The 27,125-nt window shown below is 39.6% G+C and overlaps 1 protein-coding gene across 1 annotated transcript; it reads right to left on the reverse strand.

Moving 5' to 3' along the window:
* Positions 1-1,714: 1,714 nt before the first annotated feature.
* Positions 1,715-27,125, reverse strand: vapal (VAMP (vesicle-associated membrane protein)-associated protein A, like). The gene is made up of 6 exons (XM_074687732.1): positions 26,919-27,125; positions 15,915-16,067; positions 12,540-12,643; positions 9,263-9,343; positions 5,777-5,956; positions 1,715-2,549 (listed from the first exon to the last, which is right to left on the reverse strand). The coding sequence occupies exons 1-6, from the start codon at positions 26,974-26,976 to the stop codon at positions 2,388-2,390; spliced, it is 738 nt and encodes a 245-aa protein (XP_074543833.1). The 5' UTR covers positions 26,977-27,125; the 3' UTR covers positions 1,715-2,387.

Here is a 27,125-nt window from a genome sequence, read left to right on the forward strand (position 1 = left end):
GCGCCCCCTGTGGCAAAAGCAGCACATATTATCCATGCAAGTGAAACAGTGGTGAAAAAAGTTTTTACTTTGTTTCACTGTCGTCATTTAGTCGCAGAGAATACGTAACGTGTGATTCTTTTCCTCCTCTGTCTTCTGCCAAAAAAGAAAAAAATAGAGATGTCCAGCTGTTGTCATTACCGTAACTCTTCAACAATTTGGGCAAGAGAAAAGTTCGAACTGTTCCTAAAGGAAGGGAAGATAAGCTTTTTTGGGCATGACTCCACCATTTTTTGCTGTTTTGGTCTTGAAAAAGTTTGAATAGATGTACAAAGAAGTTATAACTTTAAAGCTACTCAAAAGATGTTTGGCTTGTACCAAATTTGGCGCCCCCTGTGGTGAAAGCAGCACATATTATCCATGCAAGTGAAACTGTGGCGAAAAAAGTTTTTAGTTTGTTTCACTGTCGTCATATAGTCGCAGAAAATACATAACATGTTATTCTTTTCCTCCCCTGTCTTCTGCCAAAAAAGAAAAAAATAGAAATGTCCAGCTGTTGTCATTACCGTAACTCTTCAACAATTTGGGCAAGAGAAAAAGTTCAAACTGTTCCTGAAGGAAGAGAAGATGAGCTTTCTGGGCATGACTCCTATCTTTTTTTAAGACCAAAGCAACAAAAAATGGTGAATAGATGTACAAAGAAGTTATAACCTTAAAGCTACTGTAAAAGATGTTTGGCTTGTACCAAATTTGGCGCCCCCTGTGTCGAAAGCAGTATATAGCATCAATGCAGATTTTTCCTAATGTATGTACCAAAGTGGTTTCTTTACAAACTATAAGTTTTCAACACTTAAGTAAGTTATTTTTTGAGAACCTGTGATGAAAAATGTGAAAAAAGTTTTGTTCAGTTTGTGTCACTGTTGCGGTTTGGTCAAACACGTAACATGTTTTTCTTCTCTTCCTCTGTCTTCTGCCAAAAAAGAAAAAAATAGAAATGTCCAGCGGTCTTTTCCCACGCTCCTCCGTCCTACAGGAGTCGGAGTGAATCAAATTACTCTGTGCTTTAATGAAATGATTGCAGGTTTCACTTTTGGGGGGAAAATAAGCATCTTGTAAAAAGAGGGTTCCATGTTTCAGTCGTCATACAGAGGAGAGTCAAGTCTACCGCCACTTTTTTGTGAAATTAAATCAGTAAAAACATCAAAATAGACCCACTTTTTCATCTAAGATTAAAAATTAACACTTAATTTGTCATTTTTATACATGTCAGAGACATTTTGTTGTGTTTTGAAGTCTTGGCAGCTCTTGACAGAAAGCCAAATAAGAATAGATGAAACGTCAGAGTAATTAAAACACGTGGTTAGCTCATATTGTACTCCATAAAGGAAAAAAGTCTCAGAAATATAATGCTGGCAGCAACACTGACAAAAACTTGGCATCCGCAGGCAGCAGGCTCATTTTATGGCTTATATAATGAGTGTTTGAGGGTGTATCATGAATGGGAGAGACAGGAAAAGACAGCTATCGAAACCACATTTTTTCATTTTATTTTTCAATGCTTAATACCATGGGACAGGATTTTAAGAATGGAGACCTCATTTCAGTCAATATTTGCCTCAAGGAATATATGATCTGTATAATAATAATAATAATAATAATAATTAATAATAATAATAATAAAGTTGAGTCTGCATTGGTGTTGTGAAGAAAAGGAAAAAGACAGAAATGTACGAAGAAGAGGAAGAGGAGGAGGAGGAGGCACCTATAAACCCCAGCTGGACCTGAACATTCCACGACAGGAAGTAGAAATTACAAACCAAACAAATTTACTTCAGAGGCAATCCAGCAACAGGTCGTCGTGATGGAGGTTCTGTCCTTTCTTTGTGTTTAAAAGGATTTAAAACATTTACAAGACACCTAACGTTCCATTCACTTCCTATTAAAAACAACTGAGAGAAAGACAGAGATTAAAGAATGAGAGGAAGAGTAATCTAATCTGGCTGCTTCTTGCCCGTGGTTCTCTCTAGGTGCTTCTTCCACTTTGACTGATAGCATACAACTTTCATTGTCCCGGCATAATAATAATAATATCTGAGTGATCCAGCGAACAAACAAAAACAAAAAGAAAGAAAAGAACAAAAAAAGAAAAAGAGGAGTAATCACTTTGTGTCGCCTTCCTGTTCTCAGCTCTCTGTGTGCACTAACCGTGTGAGACTGGAGAAGGCGACGCCTTCGTATGATGCTGTACAGATGTGTTCACTGTAGGCCACACTACCAATGATATGGCAAAGTCAACAGAAAGACTTCTCGGTTTTTCCAGGCCTGTATTTGTTCCGGAGTCGGGGGGAAATCGAGGGAGGAGGAGGAGGAGGAGGAAGAGGGGACACGGCTGGCATGCATCTCCCAGTCTACAAGATGAACTTCCCTAGGAAGAATCCGATGAAGATGGCAGCTATGACGACGAGGAGGGAGGGCAGGGAGGCGGTGCTGGCTTCTCGTCCGAGGAGGGTGGTCGAGTTTGATGTCATGTGGTCTGGGCGGGCTACCTTTCTCATTCTAACACCTTCGTCCTGGAACAGAGGAAGACGAGCAGAGCAGAGGAGTTATTCACAGAAAGTTCAGAGTATTCTTTTAAAAAGTTTTTTTTTTTTAATCCTCTAAAAACCATGGAATTGGAGCCAAAAATCAAGAAAACTAAATTGATACTGAACTGTCTAATGGCAATCTTCAGAATGCATGTTTGTTATCTACCTTATCTATCTGCAGCAATATTTTTGCTCAACACCTCAAGAGCCCTTACCATCTCTGTTATTTCAAACTCAAAGACCAATTCGGAGGAAAAAGAATTAATTAAAAAAAATTGGGGGCATTGTGCAAAAATTCATTATCAGACCACTATCAATCCCATGTAACAATGTATTAAGATGTAAATATTAGCAACAGACTGATTATCGGGCCAATATTTGGCATTCTGGGGCATATCGGCATCGGCCTTTTTTAAAATCTGACGGCTGATATGAAACCCATTCAAAACTGTGTTGTTTTGGCTCTGATGCTTCTCTGCACAGAGTTTCTCCCTGTCTACACTATGGAAGCCTTAGATGGTTATTTAAAATCAGTCTTGCAAAACCAAACAGAAAATTAATTCAGCTGAATTACACGCCTGTAAAAGGCAGCACAAACTCAATTCTGTCCAGTTTTATTGCAGTTACATCTAAATTTTGGAAAACTTTATTTACTGTAGAATACTTTAAGTTTTCATTTCACTTTATAGAACATGCTGCTGAGCCTGGGAGCTGTTTAATAAACATATCCTTGAAGGCATTTGATTATAGTTAAGTGTTGGAGTTTGTATTGTTCGAAATTTTTTACGACAATATTTTCAATTTGACTGCAAATTAATATCGGCTTCAAATATCGTTTGTCGGCCTCCTCGCTTCCTAATAATCAGTATTGGTATGGGCCCCATAATAAAATCCATATCGGTCTATCTCTAATAAATATGGATATAAATACTCGTGTGATAATCAATTATGTGTAACTGAAGACCGCTGAAAGAGTTGGAAACTATTGGATCAAAAATTGTTTCAGCCCTCACAAGAAATGTTCTTTGTAAAGTAGTTTTAATTTTTTCAAAAACACTAGCATTGATACTGAATACATTAAAGGCTTTGATACATCACTGAAACTATAGTCCTGTGACAGAGAAAACTTGGCAAGCAAGAACCAGGATTACTGTAAAATCTAGAAAAGAGGTCTGCAACCTTTACTATCATGAGAGCCATTTTTCCCCCTCTTCCACCAAAGACGAATAGTCTGGAGCCACTAAACTTTGTCTATTTATTAATGTCACAACAAAACTACTTTGAAATGAATTCAACATGAAAATTTTGAGTCCTTTCCATATTTGTGTAAAACTAATAAAATAAAAACTAGCCCACTTTAAGGTGAATAAAACAGCCCATATAGCAGCTGCTTGGCAGCTTGGTAAAATGTAAACACAAAATAGGAATTTTTGTGACTGTGGCTGATAATTTATGGCTGTAAGATATGACTTCGATCTCAATTTTCCAGAACAGTTTTGAAATCAATTACTTTTGTTCCTCTTTAATTTGATAATTTTCAGAAAATGCTTTTTGCTGTTCTGAAAATGTGTTTTCGATAAGCTTTTGCTTCTTCCTACTCCTTTTCGGACACGTTGAATGTTCTTATTAGTAGTTATAAGCAACTGTGGTATGTTGTACCCATAATTTGACTGTTTTTGTTTTCAACTGTTTTATTTGTCCGAAATAAACTGAAACTGAACTGAAACTGACTGCATTTTTTTTTGTTGTTGTTTGCAAAATTTCTTGCCACATATATACAAACTGTTGTTGAGAAATTAACTTTTTTGATTTTATGACAAAAAGGAAAGAAACTAGGCAACAAAATAAACAAAAAAAATAAGTGGATCAAGAAAAACTTTTATTTATCATAATAATTTTCTTTGTCAAGGCCAGAGGGAGCCACTACAAGGAGGCTAAAGAGCTACAGGTTGCAGATCCCTGATCTACAATATAACAACCTATGTAACTATGTTCTTGTAGAAAACTTCTGTTGTGTTCAGCAATGTGCAGTTTCTATGCAGATGTGTAGCTCTTTCTAGCAGCATCTGTGAGCTATACTCTGCCATTTATAGACCGCGCAAAAGAGTTTCTGGCAGCAACATTTCAAATAAGTTGGACTGCATTATTACCCCCACCAAGGAGGTTACGTTTTTGTCAGAGTTTGTTATTCGGTTTGTTTGTCTGTAACTCAAAAACTAACGAATGGATCTTGATGAAATTTTCAGGAAATGTTCAAAATGGGATGAGGAAGAAATGATTACATTTTGGAGGTGATCTGGATCACCGTCTGGATCCAGGACTTTTTTTTTTTTTTAAGGATTCTTTATCATTGTGAGATATGGCCGTTTTCACCATATGTGTATATAGCTCCACCATAAATGGTCGGATTGCTTTGCAAAACAATACAAGACAAAGTCTTGTATTCAGATCCAGATCCTGGCAATATTCTGGATACTAAGAATATGAAATATGCACTGGATCATTATAATTTTCAACACTGTCAGGAAACAAATTATCGTACAAACCTGCAACTAACACCAAATTGTATCAGACAGTCTGCTGAAAGGGAGTATAACATTAAAGTAGGACTAAAGTGTTGCGTTGCTCTCTCTGAGTGCTTTTCTAACTTAACATTTTATTCTTTATTTTATGATATCTACCTGATCTTATCAGTTTAAAAGGTATATCTACTGGAGATATACCACAATTTTCTTGAAATGTCTGATTTTGTTCAAGCATGACTTGTTGCTTCTGAACTAATTCTTGGAGTTTCATCTTAGTAAAAAACCAGAGTTAAAAAAAAAAAAGAAAACAGTAGAATACCTGAGACACTGCCCAGTTTTTAGATACAAAAAGGAATAAAAAAGTGTCTTATTCACTGTGTTTTACAGTAATATTCATGTAACTGTTATACTTTTTAATTGTATGATCAAACCCTGGAAAAAGAAAAAATGTCTTGGATTAATCAATTCTGTTTAAAGCTTTAATTTTTCAACATTTCTCCACAAAAGCAGACCTCAGCTGTTTAAATGTTTGACTCGTCTCTACGTTCTTTAAATGTAATAACTTTATTCAGAGTGACCTCAAAGAGGCAGCATCAGTGACCGCACACAAAGGTGCAAGAGGATGACCTGTTTATCTTAAGCACACGGTCTCATCGTGTTGTGATTCGCCTTATCAACACCTCTGACCTTTAATTGCCGGTTCTCCTCAGCCAGCTTGTTCATCTCAGCTTGCAGCCTCTTGCACTTCTCCATCATCTTCTTCATCTCCGACTCATCCAGTGAAGCAGCAGCAGGCACAGAGGCTGCCGACGGGTCGGCCTTCGCAGAGTTCATCACCGGGGCCGCTTTGGTCGCCTCCACGTCATTCTAAGGGAGAGAACCGCCACAGTGAGATCCACATGCCCCGAGCTAAGTATGGAGGTTAGCCTCCAGACGGCAGACTGAGCCAAAGAAAGGCAGCCTTGTCCGAGTCCTGTGCGCTCCCAGCGTCAGATCAAAGAGACCGGGGAGGAAATGCATCCCTCCAGACGGCCTGTGTGATGTGGCGCTGTTTTGTGGGACAGACAACATGACGGCGAGGGGGAACGAAGGGCTTTGTGATGAAAATACAACAACTGTGTTGTACATGGAGCTGACTTAATACAAACACAGGAGCAATTATGCTGTTTGAGGCAGGGAATCGTCAGGCTCTAGCTTATTTTTTTAACCAAATGATGCTCAATAAAATCACAAACACTGAGACATATTTTACAATCCCTGAAAAAAATACACAAGAACGTCAGCTGTCAATCATCGTTAAACGTGACATAAACCCTCATATTTAACCTCGTATAACTAATGAAAACAAAACTTTTCAGAAAAAAAGAGGACTTGAATACAAGGCAGCCAAATGATATCTACAAACCACCAAAACAATCAGATGTGAGAAACATTTCTACCAGGTGTATTAATCTCTTTAAGTTTGACCACAGCCCATCTGGAATGACTGGGGAGATGGAGTTTTTGCCCTATACTGCAGCCAGCCACCAGGGGGAGCAGTTTTTATGGAGACCTCACTTAAAGTGGAGCAAGATGACGAATTTTTTTTTACAGTCTATGTGTCAGACCAAGGTGGTGGTGATCGTAGTGGACAGACTTTACTGGGGTGGGCCGTGTTTCATACTACATTAGCTACATAAGCTATAGAAGGCTTATATTACGTATTCAGAGGCTACATAAAATAGCTTCTGAATACCATAACGTTTGCTTAATTAACCTTCGCGTTTCATTAGGGGCATTAAATAATATTGATACAGCAATTTATTGTGATACTTTGACTTGTGATAAAACATTGACATTTCAACTCTCCGTATCAATATTTTTGTGAGTTGGAAGTACTATACATCTTCTGTACCTCCACTGCAGTAAATGGCGCTAAAGTGCAACTCCACTCTATATTGTCCATAAACTGTATAACAAACATAATCTTAAAGTATATTCAAAATATTCTATTCCTAAACTTGATAATGTGGGTTTTGATGCCGTAAACATCAATATTTTCTCTCTACTCTTGGGTCAGTACATTTAGAATCATTTGAAGTTTAATTTTTACGATGTAGACTGATAAAATATGACAATAATGCACAATTTTAGTTCTTTATGATTAAAATTGATTACACCAAGTGACATGTATCAGTTTTACCAACTGACCATGTCTTTCACCTGATTTTTTTTTTCCACATTAATTTTATGTCACAATAGTTAAAGTGACAAAAATGATGAATGTTTTCAAGTTAAGTGTATGTATGAAACACTGCATCTGACTTTTATTATTTTGAAGGAAAGGTTTCTTTTAAATAAAATTACTGTGTAGAAAATCGCAATATTGTGATATCATGATATTATCATATCTTAGGCTGTATTCAGACCAGAAAAGTCCTTTGGTCCACTTGTTTGGTCCGGACCAAAAGCGGACTTTATTTTTTTCGTTTGGTGCAGTTTGTATTCAGATTGTACTTTTTGCAAGTGGACTATATTCTGTAAACACATCCACGTGTGTGACAATCAGTGCTCTCATTGGACAGCACTGACAAAGGGCAGCACACAGAATACAGACCTGGAAATGGAGGTAAACGTGTTTGTGCTCTTATTAGAACTGCTAAATCATTTTCAGTTTCAAGAGCAGCTCCTTCAAAGCAGCTTAACAACAACAGCGAAGACGAATGCGCGCAGCAAGGAGACGCTATGCTCTACGTGTCCTGACCCACAACATGCTAGCAACAGCGTGGCTAAACAGAAGACGGAGGATCAGGTATGAACTAAAGACGGTTAGGTTACGGTGGCTTTATAGGCCCAAAAGGCGCATGTATCCTGTAGTTAGTACAGATGGACCTTGGTTTGTATTCAGACCTGCACCGGAGAACCACAAACCACACCAGAGTTCGTTTGGATGCGGACCACCTCAAAAAGTGGGTCTCGGTCCGGTTGTTTGGTCCGCACCAGGGTTCCTTTGTGTCTATTCACACCTGCATGAAAAGTCCGCACCAGTGTGGAAAACAAACCCTGGTCCGTTTAAAGTGGACCAGACAGTCCAGGTCTGAATACGCACTTAAGTTTTTCGCCATTACTTGCCCCTACTTTATATGACTTAGCTGTCTCGTTGCTCATGTGATGTGTTTCATCCTGGTGGTGTCTGTTTGCTGTGAGTTTGTTACCCTTATCTGACATTAGTTTGTCTTCACTTTGTAAAAATGTGTTTTGTATGGAAGTGAATAAACAGTCAGGGAGTGTCTGGGGGTGATGATGTAGCGGGGATCGAGTGATGTCTTGTTTCTAAGACGTCTTTTTTTTATTTTTGATGAAGGGGTAAGATGAAGACAAAGGGGTAAAAATGATATTTTGGATTGGCCCTTTCATTCAGTTTATTTCCCACCAAAGCACAGAGTGATACAGAACTGGTGTTTAATAAGGCTCTGGCTCTAAACCTGCGCTGGAACTGTCTTGGAGGGAGGAGATATCAGGCAAGTGAGAGCCTTCCAGCAGCATGCTTACCTAGAGCCTGATTACACCGAGGGATCATTCACACCAGATCCCAGAGTTCATAGAAACATCTCTTTAAAGAGCACCATCCAGCAACAAAAGCCCTGGAATCAATCCTGTGTGAGTTTCTTCACTTCAGTCTGAACTCCTGGTCTCTGAGAGCTCTTCATCTCTCACCTTGAAATGGTTTGAGAGCAGCTGCTCTCGGTATTCACACTGAAGCACTTTGGGCTTTACGTGGGCTGCTAACAAAGACGATGCTGGATGTTAAAATGCAGCACAAAGGCCCGGCTCAGGCCGGTGAGCTGAAGCACGCGAAGAATTCACACATCATTCAACAGAGCTTTTATAAACAACACAATGAGAAGTTTTATCTCCCTTTGATGTAAAACGATTTTATTTTGAGAAGCCTGTGCGTGAGCGCCATCGAACAGTTTTTCTTCCGCTAATTTTGGCTGCAGATCAACATCCTCTTGATCCTCGAAATCGCTTCCATAGTTGTAGAGAGTAGGCTTTAATCTGAAAGTTCTGGCACAAAAAATTAAAGTTTCACTATCTGGGAGCTGACTGATGACTTAAAGTGACCAGAGTCTGAGCAAACAGGCTGGAGGAGAAAAGCATTGAGTTGAAGAGTAAGTTCAAAGTTCAGCTCACCACTTTATCGTTTTCAGAAGGCAGCTCGAAGACGCATCTCAGCTTGGAGTCCATGAGATCATCGGGTTTCGCATCTTTCCACTGGAGGAGATGAAGAATGGGAGAGTTATTCATCGGCTCAAGCTGTTTGCAGCTGGATTCTTTCCACATATGCACACACACTGCTCACATGCAATGCAGACCTGAGTCTATGGACATGTCAATAACACAAAACATGCACAGCTTCACTTGAGACCGTTTATAAACCCTGGCCAGTTTTCTGGTGCAAAATAAGCCACAGACTTCTAACAGAGGAGGATTTTAACAAGAGTTTTAGGGTGACTGATTTTGTTGCAAAGGCATTTGTTTTGGAGAGCAGATCTTCTTTTGTCTTTGTTCAAGACTACTTTTCCCAGGATACAAAGTGACGAGGTAATGTATTTATTTGGAGTTACATTGAGCTATCGTTGGGATAGTTTTGGACGAATCTACCAACCCCAACCTCAACCCCAACCTCACCAATCAGAGCTAACGTAACCTCACTCTTCATTATATTGATAGACTCAAGTTTGAACAGACCACTGCAGAATAACTGCTGACTGTGGGTTGGAATCAACACAAACAGTTTATTTAAAATGATAAAAGGTACAGAAGGTAATCAGTATTGGTACTCAATGGTACTAAGTTTTGGTACTTTCCTGTATGTTTATGTGGTAATAAACTTTAATAATGACAATAAACCTTGAATAACTTTTAATAATGATAAAAGGTCAAAGTTTTTCAATTCAACATATATTTATGTCTACTTAAATTTCAATACTGTGTTAATGTCCCGCATCAAAATTGCCTACTCTTCCACTCTCTTACAGCCACAAGGATGTGTTTAGGTACCTAAACACGGTACGGTTTGATTTTATATGAATCGGTACTCTGTACTACAGATGAAATTCAGTCTGTACTAGGGATGTTCGATACCACTTTTTCTGCAGACCGATACCAGTACGAGTACTCCCTCTTGAGTACTCACCGATACTACTAGTACTTTTGATACATAAGTTAACAGTGACAGATCATTTTGATCAAAGACAGCACAGTCACCCTGCCATTAAGTCCAAATAAAACACAAACTCTAAGTTTAGAATTTTTTAAAATATAAAGAAAATTCATTTAAAAAGTGCACAATAAAACTAAGAACCTTCAGAGCTTATTAATTTATTTATCTAATATTATTTTTATTAGCAGATTTTTGGTAACAAAAAAGAAAACATTCGTAACCCTAACCTCATTCTCACCCTCACTTGTAATGCTGTGTTAATGTTAATGTCAAGTATGGAAAACCTTTTCTTCCACTTCCTCACAGTCACAAGGATGCATTTAGGTACCTAAACATAATAACATTTGATTTAGCATGAATCGGCACTCAGTACCAGGGATCCCACTATAAAAAAAATGGCACCGGACAACGTGACTGGCAGGTTTTCAATTTACCAGACAAGCGTTTGATTTCCCAGTCAAGTATTATCTGAATTAATTGAGCTTAAATGCTGCAAAGTATACCCCCGCAGCTTCCGCGAGGCTGGGAGGGGGGGTACACTTTTCAAAGGGCCCCGCCCTCGCCTGTCAAATTCCGTGCGGACTAAATTTCAATAGGGTGGTACGGGAATTTATTCAAAGATATGCCCAAAGATCAGGACATATATAAAGTCTACTCACCTGCAAAGCCTGTAAAAAAATCTATTCCTGTTATTAAGTGGGGGTGTATTTTCGATGGATGTAATCTTTGTCGCTATTTGTCCAACGTGACAAAGCGATTTAAAAACATAAATAATTTGGTACTAGAAAGATTTCTTCTATATTCAAAGTAAAGTTGTGTAATAACCTGAGCGGACTGATTCCAAAAACTGATCATAAAATCCTGCACTGTGCGTCAATGAGTAATGAGGAGTCAAACAGCGGAGTCCCACGGACAGCTCCCGAATAATGACAGTTAGGATCCGCACCTGTAGGGTGATCTGTCACTGCATGAGTGAATAGCCTCATAGAAGTTATATTTTACAAGTCTTCACATTATTTACAAACAAAATTCGTTAAGGCAACTAATTTGGTGCTTTTAAGGTCATGCCATTAAGTTTACATGGATCCTCACGTTTACGTTAAGGGGCAGACTTAAAATGATACGACGTACCTATAAGAATAATATCAAAGCATGTCAATTTATAAAACTTTCTTTTAAAGCATAGGCTGTATCAAATAAAATGAGTGCCATCAACTGACTCACTTGGTTTGCTAAACTTTGGTGGTTGGTGTAATAATTCATCTTCGAATAGACCACAGATGCTGATAATTATAATTTAGAAATATCAAATTTAGGCGCTGATATTCTTAATTTAACCTGTAGATTATAAACAGGCCAGTTTATAAAAGTGAGGCTGTTTTAAGATCACTCATAAAGTCCCTCACACTCCTTCTGAAAACTTCAAACCTCTCTTCTTCTCTACTTCCTGGTTTCAGCATCTGACTCCAGACAAGTCAGTTCATGCTCACAGAGGCATGGTATGTCCATGTCCTGCAGCCTGAACAAGCTTATGCTGCCCTCTGGTGGAAGTCTGGAGAACAAACATGTGCTTGAACACTGCTTTAATGGCACACAGCTTAGAAAATAATATGAAGATCAAGAATGTTTGAAGACTGACCCAGAAAAGCAAAGTTTAACTCAAAGTCCTGCTTAGATCTGGATGTTAAAGTCTGTTTTTTTTAGTTTATAAATTATTTCTTCAGATTATTTAGATTATTTAAGAATGCAGCGTTTGTTTTCTACACTTTTTTTGCCTCTTAAACTCAACAGTAAGGGGCATAAACTGAGCTGCTGTAGCTGCAAGAATCGTGATGTCTCGTCTTTGGAAACTGAACATGCAAGAGCAGCTACAGACATCAAAATCAGGTTAGAATTTCATTGACCTACTTTAGGTAATAATTTGATAAAAATAATCCCGATGGAAACGGATGAGTCTTTGCTTTAGATGCCCGTCAACACTGTGACTGGTTGGATTGTTGATTTTGTGGAGGCAGGCTGAGTAATATGGCAAACTCTGCGGGGACCCACACAGATGAGAGGAAGCTGGTTTCTTACACCAGAAAATGTAGATTCTGTGTTAGCAGAGGTTTACAGGTAGTGAAGCAGACGCTCGACACACTCTTATTTCTCTTTCTATAAGTGGATACACTTATATCTATCAGTAACTGAGCCTGCGAAACATTTGCTTCAACACTGATGGAAGAAAAACGGAAAACCACTCACCAACGAATCCATATCAGAAACATTTGGAGGGGCAAAAATCGTCTGCACCATGAATTTGTGTTTACTCTTCTCATTGGGGTCGTAGTCAAAGGGCTGTAGCATGACTGTGGAAAAAGAAAGGATGACATTTTTAACTCATTTCAGCCGAATACGCAGTGACAAATAATCAATCAGCAAAATATTCAGCGTAACGCTTCAGACATCTATTCCTGGTTCTAACACACAACCAAAAAAGAATCTAATTTCAACAAACTGGCCCAGGGTATAACTCAATTTCATCCCTCTGATTGAAGTCATGTTTTCCATTTTGCTCCAGCTAACTTTCAAGAATTCTACAAAAAGTGCTTCATTTTCCCAGAATTTAATTTACTTTAATAAATCTGAGATGTTACATGAATTTAAATTCTATGAAATCAGGATGGAGCATAAAATAGTAATCTGCAAGATGTGATTATTTGGACTGTGATTGGAAACTTTTCCTCCTCTGAATGCCAGGGTTAAAATACGCTGCAAATGACATTCATGTAGGCCGTCAAGAAATTACAAAAGGAAATGTCTGCATTAGTTTCATAATGGTCAAAATAAAAAAATCCCTACAATTTCACAATGATTTGATACACAATTCAGCCCGAGACAAACAAAACTAGAATCCTCTTCACCAGCTGTTTTCATTAGCACTCCTGTCCTCTTAACTTAGTTATCCCTGCTGGAGCACAGAGGTGCTAAAACAAGTAAAAACTGGGCTTTAGATCCCCTCAGAGTCAGATTCATTTGATAAAGCTTTAATATTTTAAACATTTTTAGTTATCCTTTAAGTTATGTTATGTCTAAAACCCTCCAATGTAACTTGCAGCTTTTTTGGTCGTTTATGACACCGGGTGACCTCTATGAGCGCCACGAGCTGAGGTGTGTTAGGCCCTGTTTACATGACGTTTCATCTGAAAACGCTAAAAAGCAGTGAAAAGAATATATGTTCACAGAAAAGCTGAGGGTCTGAAAATGCTACAGTAAGCATATCAGGCCTGTAGTTGGCGCAATAACTGTATTGTCCAAAAGCGACTTTTGATAGATCTTCACTGAAGTAGAGTTTGGCCGATCATCTGGCAAATGCTAAGTGCTAAAGTGGTGCAATAGATGCACATTTTGTTAAAGACAGTCAGCAGATTCATTAGATTCAGCAGCAAAAGCACAACACGGTAGTCTGTGATGATAGTAAATGATACAATACCGACGGTTGTATGTACTTGTGCGAAGTGAAGCATGACGTAAGCATTTCCATTGAAAACGCTCGCTTACTGTTAACCCGGAAACAGTGGCTGCAGCGTTTCAGAAAAATTCCAGGCCGTTTTCAAAAGTAGGACTGGGTATTGCTGAGAACCTCACGATTTGATTCTATTTCGATTCTTTAGGTTGCGATTTGATTTGATATTAGTTTAAATGCTTCGATTATCGATCTTCGTGCCCCATGTGGACATATGTGGTATGTTGCCACACGTTTTGGAGCAATACAACAACTCAAACCCTTTTAAGCCAAAGGATCTGGCTTAATGCTTCTGCTGCTGCTATGGCTGCCATTTTTTTGTTGTTTGGTCTCTGGTGGCCCTGATCCATACAACGCGAATAACACGCACAGTCCCTCTCACTTTCCAGGAGATGAATCGATTCAGATGATTTGCTGAATCGATATTGAATTGGGCGAGGAAATATTTCGATGCATCAATTCATTGATATTTTTGCCCACCCCTATTCAAAAGTTTGCGTTTTAGGTTGGCTAAAACACTGTTTCCGTGTAAAATGCCCTTTAGTCTGTGATACAGATGTTCTGTTTACTACAAGTGTTCCTGGGGGAGGTTTAGGTATGGGATGGGGTCAGGGATTGAAGCCTGGAGCTGGAGGGTGGCAGTAAAGGTCAAGATGGGGCGCTCTCCCCAGCTTGTGGAGGCTTGTTGCCTTAGAATAGAGTCTTATCCCAGGTTACGTTTGTGCTTGGGTTTTCGATGGAGCCATACACTGTATAAAACATAGACGTAGTCTCCACGACGTCACCCGTCTGCTCCTCATACTTCGAAATGAAGCCAGTCCTTGGACGCAGCTTTGAGCTATCTTTCAAACAGCTCCAGAGCACCTGTCTGTCACATGAGCTGAGCGGCTTCTGATTGGACAATCCAACGATCCTAATAACTTCTAAACCGCTAAGTTAGAAAAAAATTCACCCTCCTGTACAATGTGTGCTGATAGCGACATCAGCGTTTCAGACCCAAGCTGTTTTTGAACCAGGCTGTAAATATGCTTTTTAATGCTGTAAAAGTCTGTATTTTTGACTGGTTGACTGATTGCTGCTGGAAATTGGAGCCTTGATCCTAGGTTAGGATAAGGCTTAGGATTTTGATCAGGGCTTTGAGCCTGGAAGGTGACTTTCTAAAGCCTGGTTTATACTTTTATAGACCCGAGTAGTTTTTCCAACACAGAAGCCTACGCGCGTCGAATGGCGTACAGCAACTCTGAAACATAACACATTTGTAGTCGCCATTCAACGATGAAAACTTTGTTTTAGATTACTCGAGCACAGAAGTGCTTCTAAGTGACAAACGAATACACATCTTGTTTGGTTTTGGAATTGTTGTGGATTATTTACTAAAACATTTCCTCCCTTGTAGTTGCTGCTGTATGATAAACAGCAACATTTATCAGCTTCATTATAAAATGATATGCTTAAAATTGCTGTGAAAACATAAAAATGTAGCTTTCTATATTATGGCCTGGTATGATCAAACTCCACACTGCCCTCATGTGTTTTGGAGGAGTACACCAGACTTTAGACTTCTTTTTTTTTACCATGGAAGACTAAAACTTGACAAAAACTGATTAATTAGGCAAAAATAAAATATCTGTTTAATTATTTCTACAAGTTAAATACTAGTCAATTGCTGTATTGAAAAAAAGAAATGTTTCTGTGCGGTGTCCTTGTTTTTGAAAAGCTGAAATGCTGGATACAAACATATTTCTACAGTATTTAACAGCCCAAGATGGTAATATTGTAATCAAGAAATAAAAACCTGTTAGTATGTAAATATATTAAGCTAGTGCCGTCTGCCAAACAGACAGCGTTTAGTCATTTCTGCAGCTCTATTCAGTTTATGTATTCTGTGCTCGACACCAAACGGGCGATGACCAACCGTGTTGATGTTTGGGTGAAAAATCTCAGCTTGGGGCTTTAACACCTCGGCTTCATGTTAGCAGGTTACCGTGTTTACAAACAGTGACCCAGTTTCCCCATAAGGCCCTCACAGTCCAATACCTGGAGCATTTTTGAGCTCGAATGATATTTTCATATTTTTATTCTGAAAGAAAGTTGGAGATAAAAGAAAAGCTTACCTGAGATAATGACCGTTGAGCCTGCATCGATGACGCCGCTGTTCGGCCTCACACAGTACCTGCGTGGTGCGGTTGTTTTCACTTTGAAACACACTCTTCTGTCAGAAGGGTTCTTCAATTTGAGGTTCGTGGTGACTACATCTGTGAAAGGACCTGATGGACACAGAACACAAGCACAAAACACAAATGAAATGACATGTTTTCCTGGCAGCACATCCTGCAAAAAGTTCAGACTTTCAGGAGAAATGAAAACGCGTGTTTGCATTTGTGTTTCCTGGGGGGAATCGGCTGAATTCGAATACTCAGACATGTTTTTATGACACGGCAGAAATGGGGGGAATCGGGTTGAAGTCAGACAGAGGGATCCTGTGATAAGAAGCTGGAGGAACTTGGAAGAACTTGAAGAGATTAGTTTAAAAAACATCATCAGGTTTCAACTCGATTAGACGCTGACGATTAAAATAAGTAATTAAATAGTGAGGACTTTGGCCTTGAAGCACTTTTTACCTCATTTGGCCCCAGAACAGGGGACAGATAAGGAAACAGGGCAAATAACTTTATTTCCATATCATTTATGATCCCTTCATCTATTTTGAGTGCAGGAAATAAAGCCAGATGATTATTCAAGATTTTTTTTTATCGTATTTTTCTACAACACAATGTTTGTCCTTCCTATAAGTTAAGCCCTATACAAATGTGATTCACAGACAAATGTGACACACTGGGATATCTAAGCTGCATAGGTTAGCATGACACATGCATGAAGATCACATCTCAAAATACTCCCACAGACGTCAAACCATCTTAATCCTTTACCTCAGGGCAGCCGATTTCATACAGATATTACATATTCTCCTCCTCCAACCTCAGGTCAAAGTGAATCAGGAGATCAATAGTTAGACCTTCATCTTGTGACAGAGCTTGCTCCAAATTAGATCCCTAACCAGCTGCATTATCCGGCTTTTTAAAGTCATATCATGTCAAAAACAAAACTTGAAGCCAAGTCAGAAGCACACAAAATTCGATTCAGCACAATTAGGCTGTGAGCCGGAGCAAAATATGTCCCATGATACCTGGTTAGACATAATAGCCCTGCCACGGAAGAGGCCTAACGATTTGTCCTGCTGCACTTTCAGCCCGCATATGCATCAGGGATTGATTTAAATATTAAAAATACGACCATGAAGCATAAGATTCTGCTGAAGCTGAGCTCAGCGTCAGGTGTCTGAAGCACAGACTGTTCACATTGTGGCGTGCAAGGTAGTTTACTTCTCAAGCAGTGACGCCAAAGAGGTCGGGGTTTCACAAACAGTCGATATCTAAGGCTAATTCATTAGCTACCGAATCAGAAAGCTAACAAATCCATTTTCCACATGCAAGACACTTTCGTACAGCCAACCAGGTTTTTTTTACACTTCACAAGGTAAGAGAACATTCAGATCGTTGGGAACTCGTGTATCGTCCACAAACATCTGATATTATCTGCATCAGCTGATACCACCCATGAGACAGATTAAGGCTGTATTCAGACCAGAAAAGTCCTTTGGTCCACTTGTTTGGTCCGGACCAAAAGCCGACTTTATTTTTTTCGTTTGGTGCGGCTCATATTCAGATTGGACTTTTTGCAAGTGGACTATATTCTGTAAACACATCCACGTGTGTGACGATCAGTGCTCTCATTGGACAGCACTGACAAAGGGCGGCACACAGAATACAGACCCGGACACGGAGGTAAACATGTGTTCGTGCTCTTATTAGAGCTGCAAAATCATTTTCAGTTTCAAGAGCAGCTCCTTCAAGGAAGGCTCAACAACACCGTTTCAAATTTTGGAACAGCGAAGACGAATGCGCCCAGCAAGGAGACGCTATGCTCTGCGTGTCCTGACCCACAACATGCTAGCAACAGTGTGGCTAAACAGAAGACGGAGGATCAGGTATGAACCAAAGACGGTTAGGTTACGGTGGCTTTATAGGCCCAAAAGGCGCATGTAACCTGTAGTTGGTTCGGATGGACTTTGGTTTGTATTCAGACCTGCATCGGAGAACCAGGAACCGCACCAGAGTTCGTTTAGAAGCGGACCGAGACCACCTTAAAAAGTGGGTCTCGGTCCGGTTGTTTGGTCCGCACCAGGGTTCCTTTGTGTCTATTCACACCTGCATGAAAAGTCCGCACCAGTGTGGGAAACGAACCCTGGTCCGCTTAAAGTGGACCAAACAGTCCAGGTCTGAATACGCCCTAAAAAGTAATCAGTTCACGACTGCAGACACTGCAGGCAGTCTCATGGAGCAATGTTAGCGTTGCGTTCATTTCTGCATTCTGCTTTAAATTTCCTCTGTGACAACAGATCTAAAACTATGAGCTTATGTGGGAGTGTCAGAAACTGCAGTTCATTGAGTGTCCACTAGAGGCTGGCTGCAAAAACACCAGAACTACATACACCAGTTAACAGGTGGGCACCCTGTAACTGTCCGCAAAGACCCTAAAGGCCTGCCAAGGTTGAGTCAAGCTTTTTCAATACCACGTATCTGCAACATCAGGCTTCAAAAGTCTGCATCAGAAACAGATGGGTGATGTCATGGGGACTACATCCACGTATCATACAGTCTGTGGCTTCCTCTTATCAGTGCTGCCAACTCCTCAGTATGAAAAGACGCTAGAAGCTGCTATATAACATCATTGCCTAATTTGCATACTTGGCCACTTGCATGTTATTGTCATGGATACTGTAGGAGAGAGAAATAACACTCTGGAAGAGACAAAAATTTAGATAAAAACTGTAAATATGTTTATAACTACAAATTACATTTCTTGTGTATTTTTTTTTAAATGTCAAAATATCAGCCCTCTTCCTTTGTGCAGGCTCAGGACCGGCAAAAGTGACCAATAAAAGACACAAGCATGCTTGATTCATTTGCATGCAGTTGCCTGCTCCGGCTGTAGCTGGGATGGACTACTGAATGCGCAAGGAAAGTTGATACATGCTTTCATGTCAGAGCCTCGAAACTCAAGAAAAAGTTACCCTTATTTTATAAAGAGTCGGTAGAGGGGTCTGGAAACTCTTTAAATGTATAGAAAAGTGCAGTTTAATACTGTTCCTGTACTGAAACCTACAGTATAATCCAACGTATTTTCTATTTCATGAATAATGTACAGATCATTCCAAAAAATATTTCTGGCAAAGATGTTTGCAATGTATTAGATTGAAATGTGGGTGGAATAAATGATATGATTGTTAAATGCTAAACGACATGAGATCAGCCTCTTGTATCAGTCACCAGCTGACTGGCTTCCTAATTATTGGTATATTACATACTTGAAGATAAACACTAATAAAAATGGAATGTCTCAAACCATAGAAGCAGAACACAGACTCCTTAGAAACCCAATGAGCAAAATAAAATTAAAAAAAGAGTTTTATGGATTTATATCAGGGTAAAAGACCATCTAAAAAGTTCAGTGTCTAAATCCCCTCAGGTGACACTTTCGAAAAGCTATTAGCACGATTAAGGCGTTGACAGTGAAAGTGACGAAGCCCTTTGTTAAATAACTTTGGCCGTATCTAAACAGATGAGTAATACGAAAATCCACACCCTCAAAAGTTGTTGGAACTAAAATCAACTTGAGATTTTGGCCAATGGAGGTCCAAGAGTGAGAGTAAACCAAGTACAACTGTTTTAGTTTGATTCTGAGGTGAAATTTCAGGGTAACTGTTTTTTAATCTCAGACAATTTTTTGTTTTGATTAATTCTGATTGATGATAAATTTAGAAGTACATGTGGTTTTGGCACAAATTCTGAGTTTTTAATAACTTGTGATGATGTTTGAAGTTTGTGAACATTTTGCTTTCAGATATAAAAAGGAGAAAATAAAAAACGACAGCGTTTTAGTTTTCGTTGCAGTTTGGTTGTTGTTAAAGAAGCACACACAGCCCTCACGCTCAGCGTTCCTCACACCCAGCACTCACAGAGATAACCAGCATTGCAGGACCAGATTGGAAGTGGCTCCACCCGGCTAAAGCTAACATGTTGTGATGATGAGTGGGGCGTTGTTTCCAGCACAGGTGCATCACAAAGACATTCCTACAAACCTGAAAAACCCTTTGTCAAAGGCACGGAGTCTGCATGAGATGATAAAGTTTGTACAGTTTGTTTTTGGCCTGGGTTAGCTTTATTAAGAGACAAGAGGCAAAGCGTCAGAGTTTAGTTTTTAGATAACTACACACATCTGTGTTTTATCGCCTTCTAATCAAATACAACAGAGTAGTTTTTAATTCTGAAGCCATAAACTCAGACTGCAGACTGTGTGAATAGATCCAGATCTAAATTAAGAATAAAGGTACATCAAAGAAGTAGAGGGCTGACAACATTATTTAGCTTGTCAGCAATTCCCTTCTCACGTTTCAGATGCCTGAGATTTTTCTGATGAATAATGAACTCTTAGCACCTGTTGTACCTGACACAGCTATGCAAATATACTAAGATGTCAACTTTCTTGGACAAATGTCTGAAAGATGGGGTAATTATCATACCTCGAGTGTAGCATCATCTTCTAAACTCTGAAACTTTGCGACATGTACCCCACACAGTGTGCTGTTTCTACATAGCTGTGTTCACATACGCCTGAAATTCCCAAAAATTTGGGGGACGAGCAGCATGTGTGAACACAAACAGCCATAACTTTCACTCTGACTTTCTCCTGAGTTTTCTTGTCAATCTCCAAGGAAAAGACGAGTGCAAGTTGTTGCAAATGTTTATCAAATATTATCTCATTTAAAAATTACAATTTTTAATTGTGTATGCCGGTGCCTGAAATCTGATATCTGTCTGCATTCATGCTTTATTTAGAGAATTTTCAGCGCGTTACTTTCACACAAAAACACAGCTAAATAAGGCTCTAGTTCTCATCGTGTCATAAAACGGCGCTATCTCCGCTGCAGAGCCACAGCTGGCTACGAGGCGCTCGCCGCTTAGTGTATCAGTCCACGCGCGGCGTGCCAGATATAAACAAACGCAGGTAGTCTGCCAGGACGAAGAGACACGATGAGAACTAGAGCCTTATTTAGCGGTGTTTTTGTGTGAAAGTAACGTGCTGAAAATTCTCTAAATAAAGCGTGAATGCAGACCGATATCAGATTTTTTTCGGTGGGAGTCCGTTTATTTGTGTTTTTGGTCAAGTAAAATATGGCCCCGTCTGAGTGCAGAGGAAACCGGCAGAGGAGCAGGGAGGGGGTGTTTGGTGCGAGCGCTCTGGGCTTCTGCTGCACAAAAACACTGCTGTAGGGGTAATTTCTGCCCTAAACCTTGTGATAGGACCCAACTCGTTCCATCCCGGAGTATCACTTTAAAGTTGCACACTTTGCAACCTGCAAGTGGTGCTATTTCTAACCCTAACCTAAAGCTTTTTAACTGTAACACATAACGGGAGAAGGAGAAAAACTGCAACTGAATCAAATAGTAAAACAAAAAGACACATTAGCTAAAGTAGCTGGACTGGACATACAGATGTTTTACTGTGAGATCCAAAAAATGAGATAATTAAAGAGACAGAGCGCGGCGTTAAAATATCAACAAAAACAGCAGGCTGCTTTATCATCAAAACAACAGTATGTTGAGAATAAAGTGAAATGTTGGATGAATAAAAACATCCACGAAAGTAGAAGAATTGTTTTCAAGACAAAAAAATGAGCTAAGTTGTTTCTACATTAAACTGATTCATGCAAAAACTGTTATTGTAGTGCACGTCTTCATTGCTTCATCTGCTTTTATGTTAATATAACTCTGTTGCCTTTCATGACACAAGAGTTTCATCTCCTGGTGCAAACAAGAAGAGCTCACACTGTAAGAGACTTGTGGGCAGAGTAGTGGAAATTGGGCTGATCTGATAAAAAAAAAAAAAAACTACAAATGTTTGTTGTAAATGATAAAAAGTGTGACTATCTAATTCTGGCTAATGTGTCAAATATCAAAAGCAGCGCAGCTCCTTGAGGAGGCAAAAACCCTGAGTCAGGATATTTAACAAACCCTCTTCTGTCCAAAGACAACAGAGGAACTGCATCAGCAAAAAGAAACACAAGGCTGACTGAGATGAATTCTCCACAATGTGGGTTTTCTGCTCTGCGACTGTTACTCCAACCAACAGCGAGATGGATAGAGCACCAGAGAGAAGTTGTACGCATCAGATGAACACCCACGCAGCCTGTACCCACTGCCTAACTCTGAGATGCCACCTTTGCTCGCGCAGCGTTCGCACCGTCTCTCTCATCTCGTTGCTGAGTTAGGGTCCCCCAGGCCAGTCCAGTTCTAAAAATACCAGCCAAGGAAAGGAGGGCTGCCCCCTCTAGCTTGCTGGAGGAATCCCAGCAGAGGCTCTAAAAGAGACCAGCTCTCGGATACACGCAGACAGATTTAGCTCGGCCTGTGTGACAGTAAAGGAGCCGTGGTCATCTTCCGTCTCCTCGGATTGCTTCAGGAACCATTTCATTTTCTTCTGCGCTCCTCCTCGACCTTCCTGACTGATTGATCCTTTCCATTTCTGTTTAGAGAATTAGATTTCATCAGCTGGGTGGATAATTTCATGCTGGTTAATGCAGGAGGTAAACAATTAGTTCAGGCTTGGGCACAAAATAACAAACACCAAGCCTGAGGTCTGAGTGTGGAGCGTCCAAATTGTACGAGAGAAGCTCCTGAGCATCTTCTTTGTGATTTGATAACATTTTTCCCCGTAACTCAGAATAAACATGTTTTTGTTTCGTGCAATGGCTCAGAAAAAGTTATTAGTATAAATCCTATCAATTAAGCAATAGTGTCAGCATCGTTTTTGAGTTAACCTCAAGTCCACTCTGGAGCATGCAGGGTTTGGCAGAAAACGTGGACCCTGTGACTGTGATAAGAATAAGTTCAATTAGGGCAGAATTTCTTAATCAGGTACAAGGGGAAGGTTTGTGATCACATTATGTTGGACCACGTCTCTGGCATCAGACGGACACAAATATCAATTAAAGGTTCAGCTGAAGGACAAACTCCATGGTTATGCGCATCTATGAAACTTCTCTCAAAAGTTTGAGAGTGAAAGGAATCATCACGGGTTACGAGCTCAGCATCCAGCCCTCCTGCTTCTTCTCATCCTTCAGAGGTATCTCCCCCTACATCTCAAGTGTGTAATGGCGTATTAAAATATGACAAATCAGTTTACACGGGAAAACTCAGCGCTGGAACGTCTGTGACTTCTCTCCACCCAAAGCTTCCCCGTGTGCCTGGTATTTGAACCGGTGACCTTTCGAACAATCCTGTCAAGTTCAGGTGATTATCAGTAGTATCTCATACCTCGCCCTAACCAACAATCAGCCTTTTACATCAGTGAGACAATGGGCTGAAAGATTCTGGGTTTACTGACAGTGCTGCATTCAGCTGCACTAAAACACTGCCTCATTGACGATGCGGCCCGTAGCAGAGACACAGGACGGTAACTGGGACGGATGTAAGAAATCCAGAGCAGACTTCTGGGTCAGAATGAATAATGGTCATAATAAAGTGCAGGAACTGTTTACAATCACACAGCCTTGGACCATTACCTGCACTGAAACTTTTACCTGCATCAGCACAATAAAGTTTTACTGCTAACTGTTAGCTTATCCCCATTAACTTTTAATGACAGAGATTAAAAATAATGTTAAAACCATGCATGCATATCAGTTTAAGAATATTTAGGAGTTTTCAAAGTATTAAAAATATCTTGAGACCTACAAAATGCAAGAGCTGATAGATCCCCTTGTAACCACTTATTTTGGCGCTGTAGGCAGGAACCAGCCTATCTGCAAATGATTAAGCAACAAGTAAGCCCCATGTCATAGCCCCATTGTAATTTAAGACCCTAAAGCAAACAAAAAAGGTATTTTGTGCAAGAAACATGTGACTGTCTTCTTCTTTTATTACAAGCTGGGGGACAGTAAACAGCTTTAGATAGGTCATGTGCCAGTTGAACTGCTATACCAAGCTGTACTTGGGCAAAATAACTAAAAATATATTTCCAAGTAAAGATAATAGTCACATGAACTATTATATGTTTAGTTTAAAGGAACAGCTGTTCCAGCAGTAGAAAAGTCATGTTTCAACAAACGCATATGATTAAATTTCAGCTACCTGAAGCAAAAGTTTAATGAAGGCCTGATTGATTAAAATAATTTCAATAATTTTTTGAGAAAGATTTTTAAAAATGCAACAACTCAAGAGGATGAATTGATTTAATTGGGAAAAGATCTCAGGAGAAAAATCCAAAGAGGATTAACACTCAATGTGGGACAAATAATATAAAAGAGTATACCTACGGATGGGTACCGAATTAGGTACTTTTATAGGTACCGACCAAATTCTGTCAAAAGTACGGAGTATTTCTTTACACAATCAAAAGGTACCATGTTTAGGTACCTAAATGCATCCTTGTGACTGTGAGGGAGTGGAAAAGCAGATGATTTTCCATGCTGGACACCAACACAGCATTATAAAGTTATATATTGAAGAATGAATAAGTTAAATTGAAAAATAAACACATTTTATTATCAAACAAATTGATATTTTTTACCACATAAACAGAAAAAAAGTACCAAAAATTGGTACCATTGAGTACTGATACCAGTTGGCAGAGACCAGGCATTGGTACCGTATCGTTTCAAATGTGAAAGGTACCCATCCCTAAGTTTAACTTTAAAAAAAAATTAAAATTGCACATACAGCAATGTTGTATGAGCCTAAAGTAGGGGCAGTATGAACGATGACATACTTGAAGAAAGATTTGGGGTTGTGGAGTAGATCATGAAGTTGTGGTCTTTTATTTTGTTCGAATTAATGATTTTATTTTGAAAACAGACTACTATTAGTGTAAAAAGTAATAGCAAGGGAATGGTACAAGCCTGAGCCTTCAAATCTTAGAGAATGGATGGATATAGTTTAAGATTTTTAGCATTATATCGTCCAACTGATAGCCTCTGTTGGTTTACAATTTCAGATCATTTTTGGACATACCTCAATCTGGTGTCTTTTAAAATCTTTAATTCAACCGTAAACTGAAATGCTTTGTTTTACCTACCGCTCCTTCAAAGCCCCACCCAGTATTCAAGGACCCAGTGCTCCAGAATCCTTCTCTTCTGTTGCCATTATTGTCATCACATCTCCTGAAAATTCTATGCAGCTCTCACAGATGTCTCAGGTGATTTTTTTTAATAAGCTTTAAGATGACCCTTTCTGGAGAACTTTGCAATTAAAAGGATGACTTTCTCTAAAGCTAACAGAAGTAACCTTTACAAAGGAGTAGGAGGAATGGAAAACCTTTGTGGCTGAAGAGGAGGGCGCCAATATATGCTCCCAGAATGTGACTTATTTTCTATATGTTAAACCATGTGGCTTTCTTTGTTTATAGGTTGTAAATGACTTTCTTTCTTCATTTGGAGAAAGCTCCCACAAAGTAGTTGCTTTTCTTCCTGGGGTCCACACAACAACAAAAAAGTAAAGGAAACGGAGTAAGGGAAACAATTATGTAAAACCACTCTGTATCCATAAAAAGAAGATGCAATAGAAGCCAAGTTTATCAAGTCAAAGTTTTAAGGATGCTTTTCAGCAGCACTTGACCAGATACACACACAGTACTCTATGACACAACAGGTGGGAGCAAAGTGGAATAAATCCAGGACATTTTGAGAAAGCAATTCCCTTTCTCATTTCGGTAACAATACTATCAATCCTGTCAGACTACTACAGTAAAATATTGATTTTTACACCTAGTAGATTAATTTTGGCACTGGTGAGAATATTCCTACCACTGAATGCAACGAATCAATTTTTTGTCAACACTTAATACTAATTTATTCAATTTAAGTAATTTAATAATGGAGAGAAACTACATGAAGGTTGTCTTTCAATTCAACTGACATTCATGGTGCACAGAAGAAAGTCCAGCAATTAAAACTGATTCTGGGTTTTTAACAACACATGGTAAATTATTACATGAAAATTAAAAATACATGTGTTTCTAAGCAACTCCCTTGTGGAACACTGGTTTAACAGAAAAAAAACAATTCACAAACAAACTAATAAAATAAAGATGGAGATGAATCAGGTTTTAGTTTGAGTGTTATTGTCCATTCCCCTGAGTTGTTGCATCCCAAAAACCAGACAGTTTAGTGTTGGAATGCTGCTAACCACTTAGCTGCATAACAACTTTTGCATTAGCAACCTAGCCTGGCTATGATTAGCCAACAGTTCAGTGACACATCATTGTTTCTTATCACTGCCAGGAGAGCAATCAGTGGCTCTTAATGTGTGGATTATCCTGCTTCCCTCCTGAATGTAGTGTTAGACAAATGTTGGTCGTCGACCATGGCACATACAGCTAAACGGTTAGTAGGATAGGCTGCGAGGACTGAAGTAATATGAACCAAATGTTCCTTAAACTGTGTCTGTAGGGGGTCGTGTGTAAAGTTTGTGATTCAAAGTGGCAGTTACTTCACAAGCTTGACACAGAAAGTGTGTGCCTTAGGTGTGACGCTGTATTTGTCGCTAAGAAAGTTAATTTCCTTACATATTACGTCCGGGTTGTGAGCGGTGTTTCAGGGAATAGGCTGAGCCCTCAGGAAACAACAGTTTGCTGTTAGCAACAGTGTAGTGGGTAGCTCATGTTGCTGCCACACTAGTAAGCACACTACTCTTCATTCGTACACTAATTTCATTTTGCAAACACTGACAGCTGCTTCATTATCTTCCACCCCTTTGCTGGGTGTTGTCAGGCTCCCGGTCATGAATGGTAGCCGGTTACGAAGCACGCCACGCCGGCTTTCCACGTCACTACAGCGCGAGGATCCAGCGGCCTGGCTGGTCCCTGGCTAACTTAAAATGGCGGTGAATGCTAGCTCGTTGGCTGGAGGGAGTGTGAAATCTTTACACTCAGGTAATTCTCCACCACCACTACAAGCAGGACATTTCAAACACAGGTCAAGAAATGTTGGATACACCTACCTTTAAATCTGAGGTCGACGGGAGGGTCGAGGATAAGGACCTGATCCAACTTTGACATTTTAGCTGAGGGGATGCACTTGATTTCGGTATCGGGGAGTACAACTGACAAGTGGAAATCCTAGATCCCCTGCCACTACTGAGTCAAATGCTGACTGAGCTCTGAGGACGAGCATGTGGGTACAAGTACTTGAACGCGCGAGCGCACAA

The sequence above is a fragment of the Halichoeres trimaculatus genome, unplaced genomic scaffold (genome assembly GCF_033239565.1).
Source record: "Halichoeres trimaculatus isolate MK-OKI-2021-1 unplaced genomic scaffold, fHalTri1.1 fHalTri1_scaffold_15, whole genome shotgun sequence".
Classification (NCBI taxonomy): Eukaryota; Metazoa; Chordata; class Actinopteri; order Labriformes; family Labridae; genus Halichoeres; species Halichoeres trimaculatus.

Bases quoted from the DNA above. Each gene is read 5' to 3' on its own strand.
- vapal (XM_074687732.1), bottom strand. From the start codon at position 26,976: ATGTCAAAGTTGGATCAGGTCCTTATCCTCGACCCTCCCGTCGACCTC. The intron at 12,644-15,914 runs GTAAGCTTTTCT...CTTTTTCCACAG, and splicing joins CTCAACGGTCATTATCTCAG to TCATGCTACAGCCCTTTGAC. The intron at 5,957-9,262 runs GTGAGCTGAACT...TCTCTCCCTTAG, and splicing joins CTTCTGAAAACGATAAAGTG to AATGACGTGGAGGCGACCAA.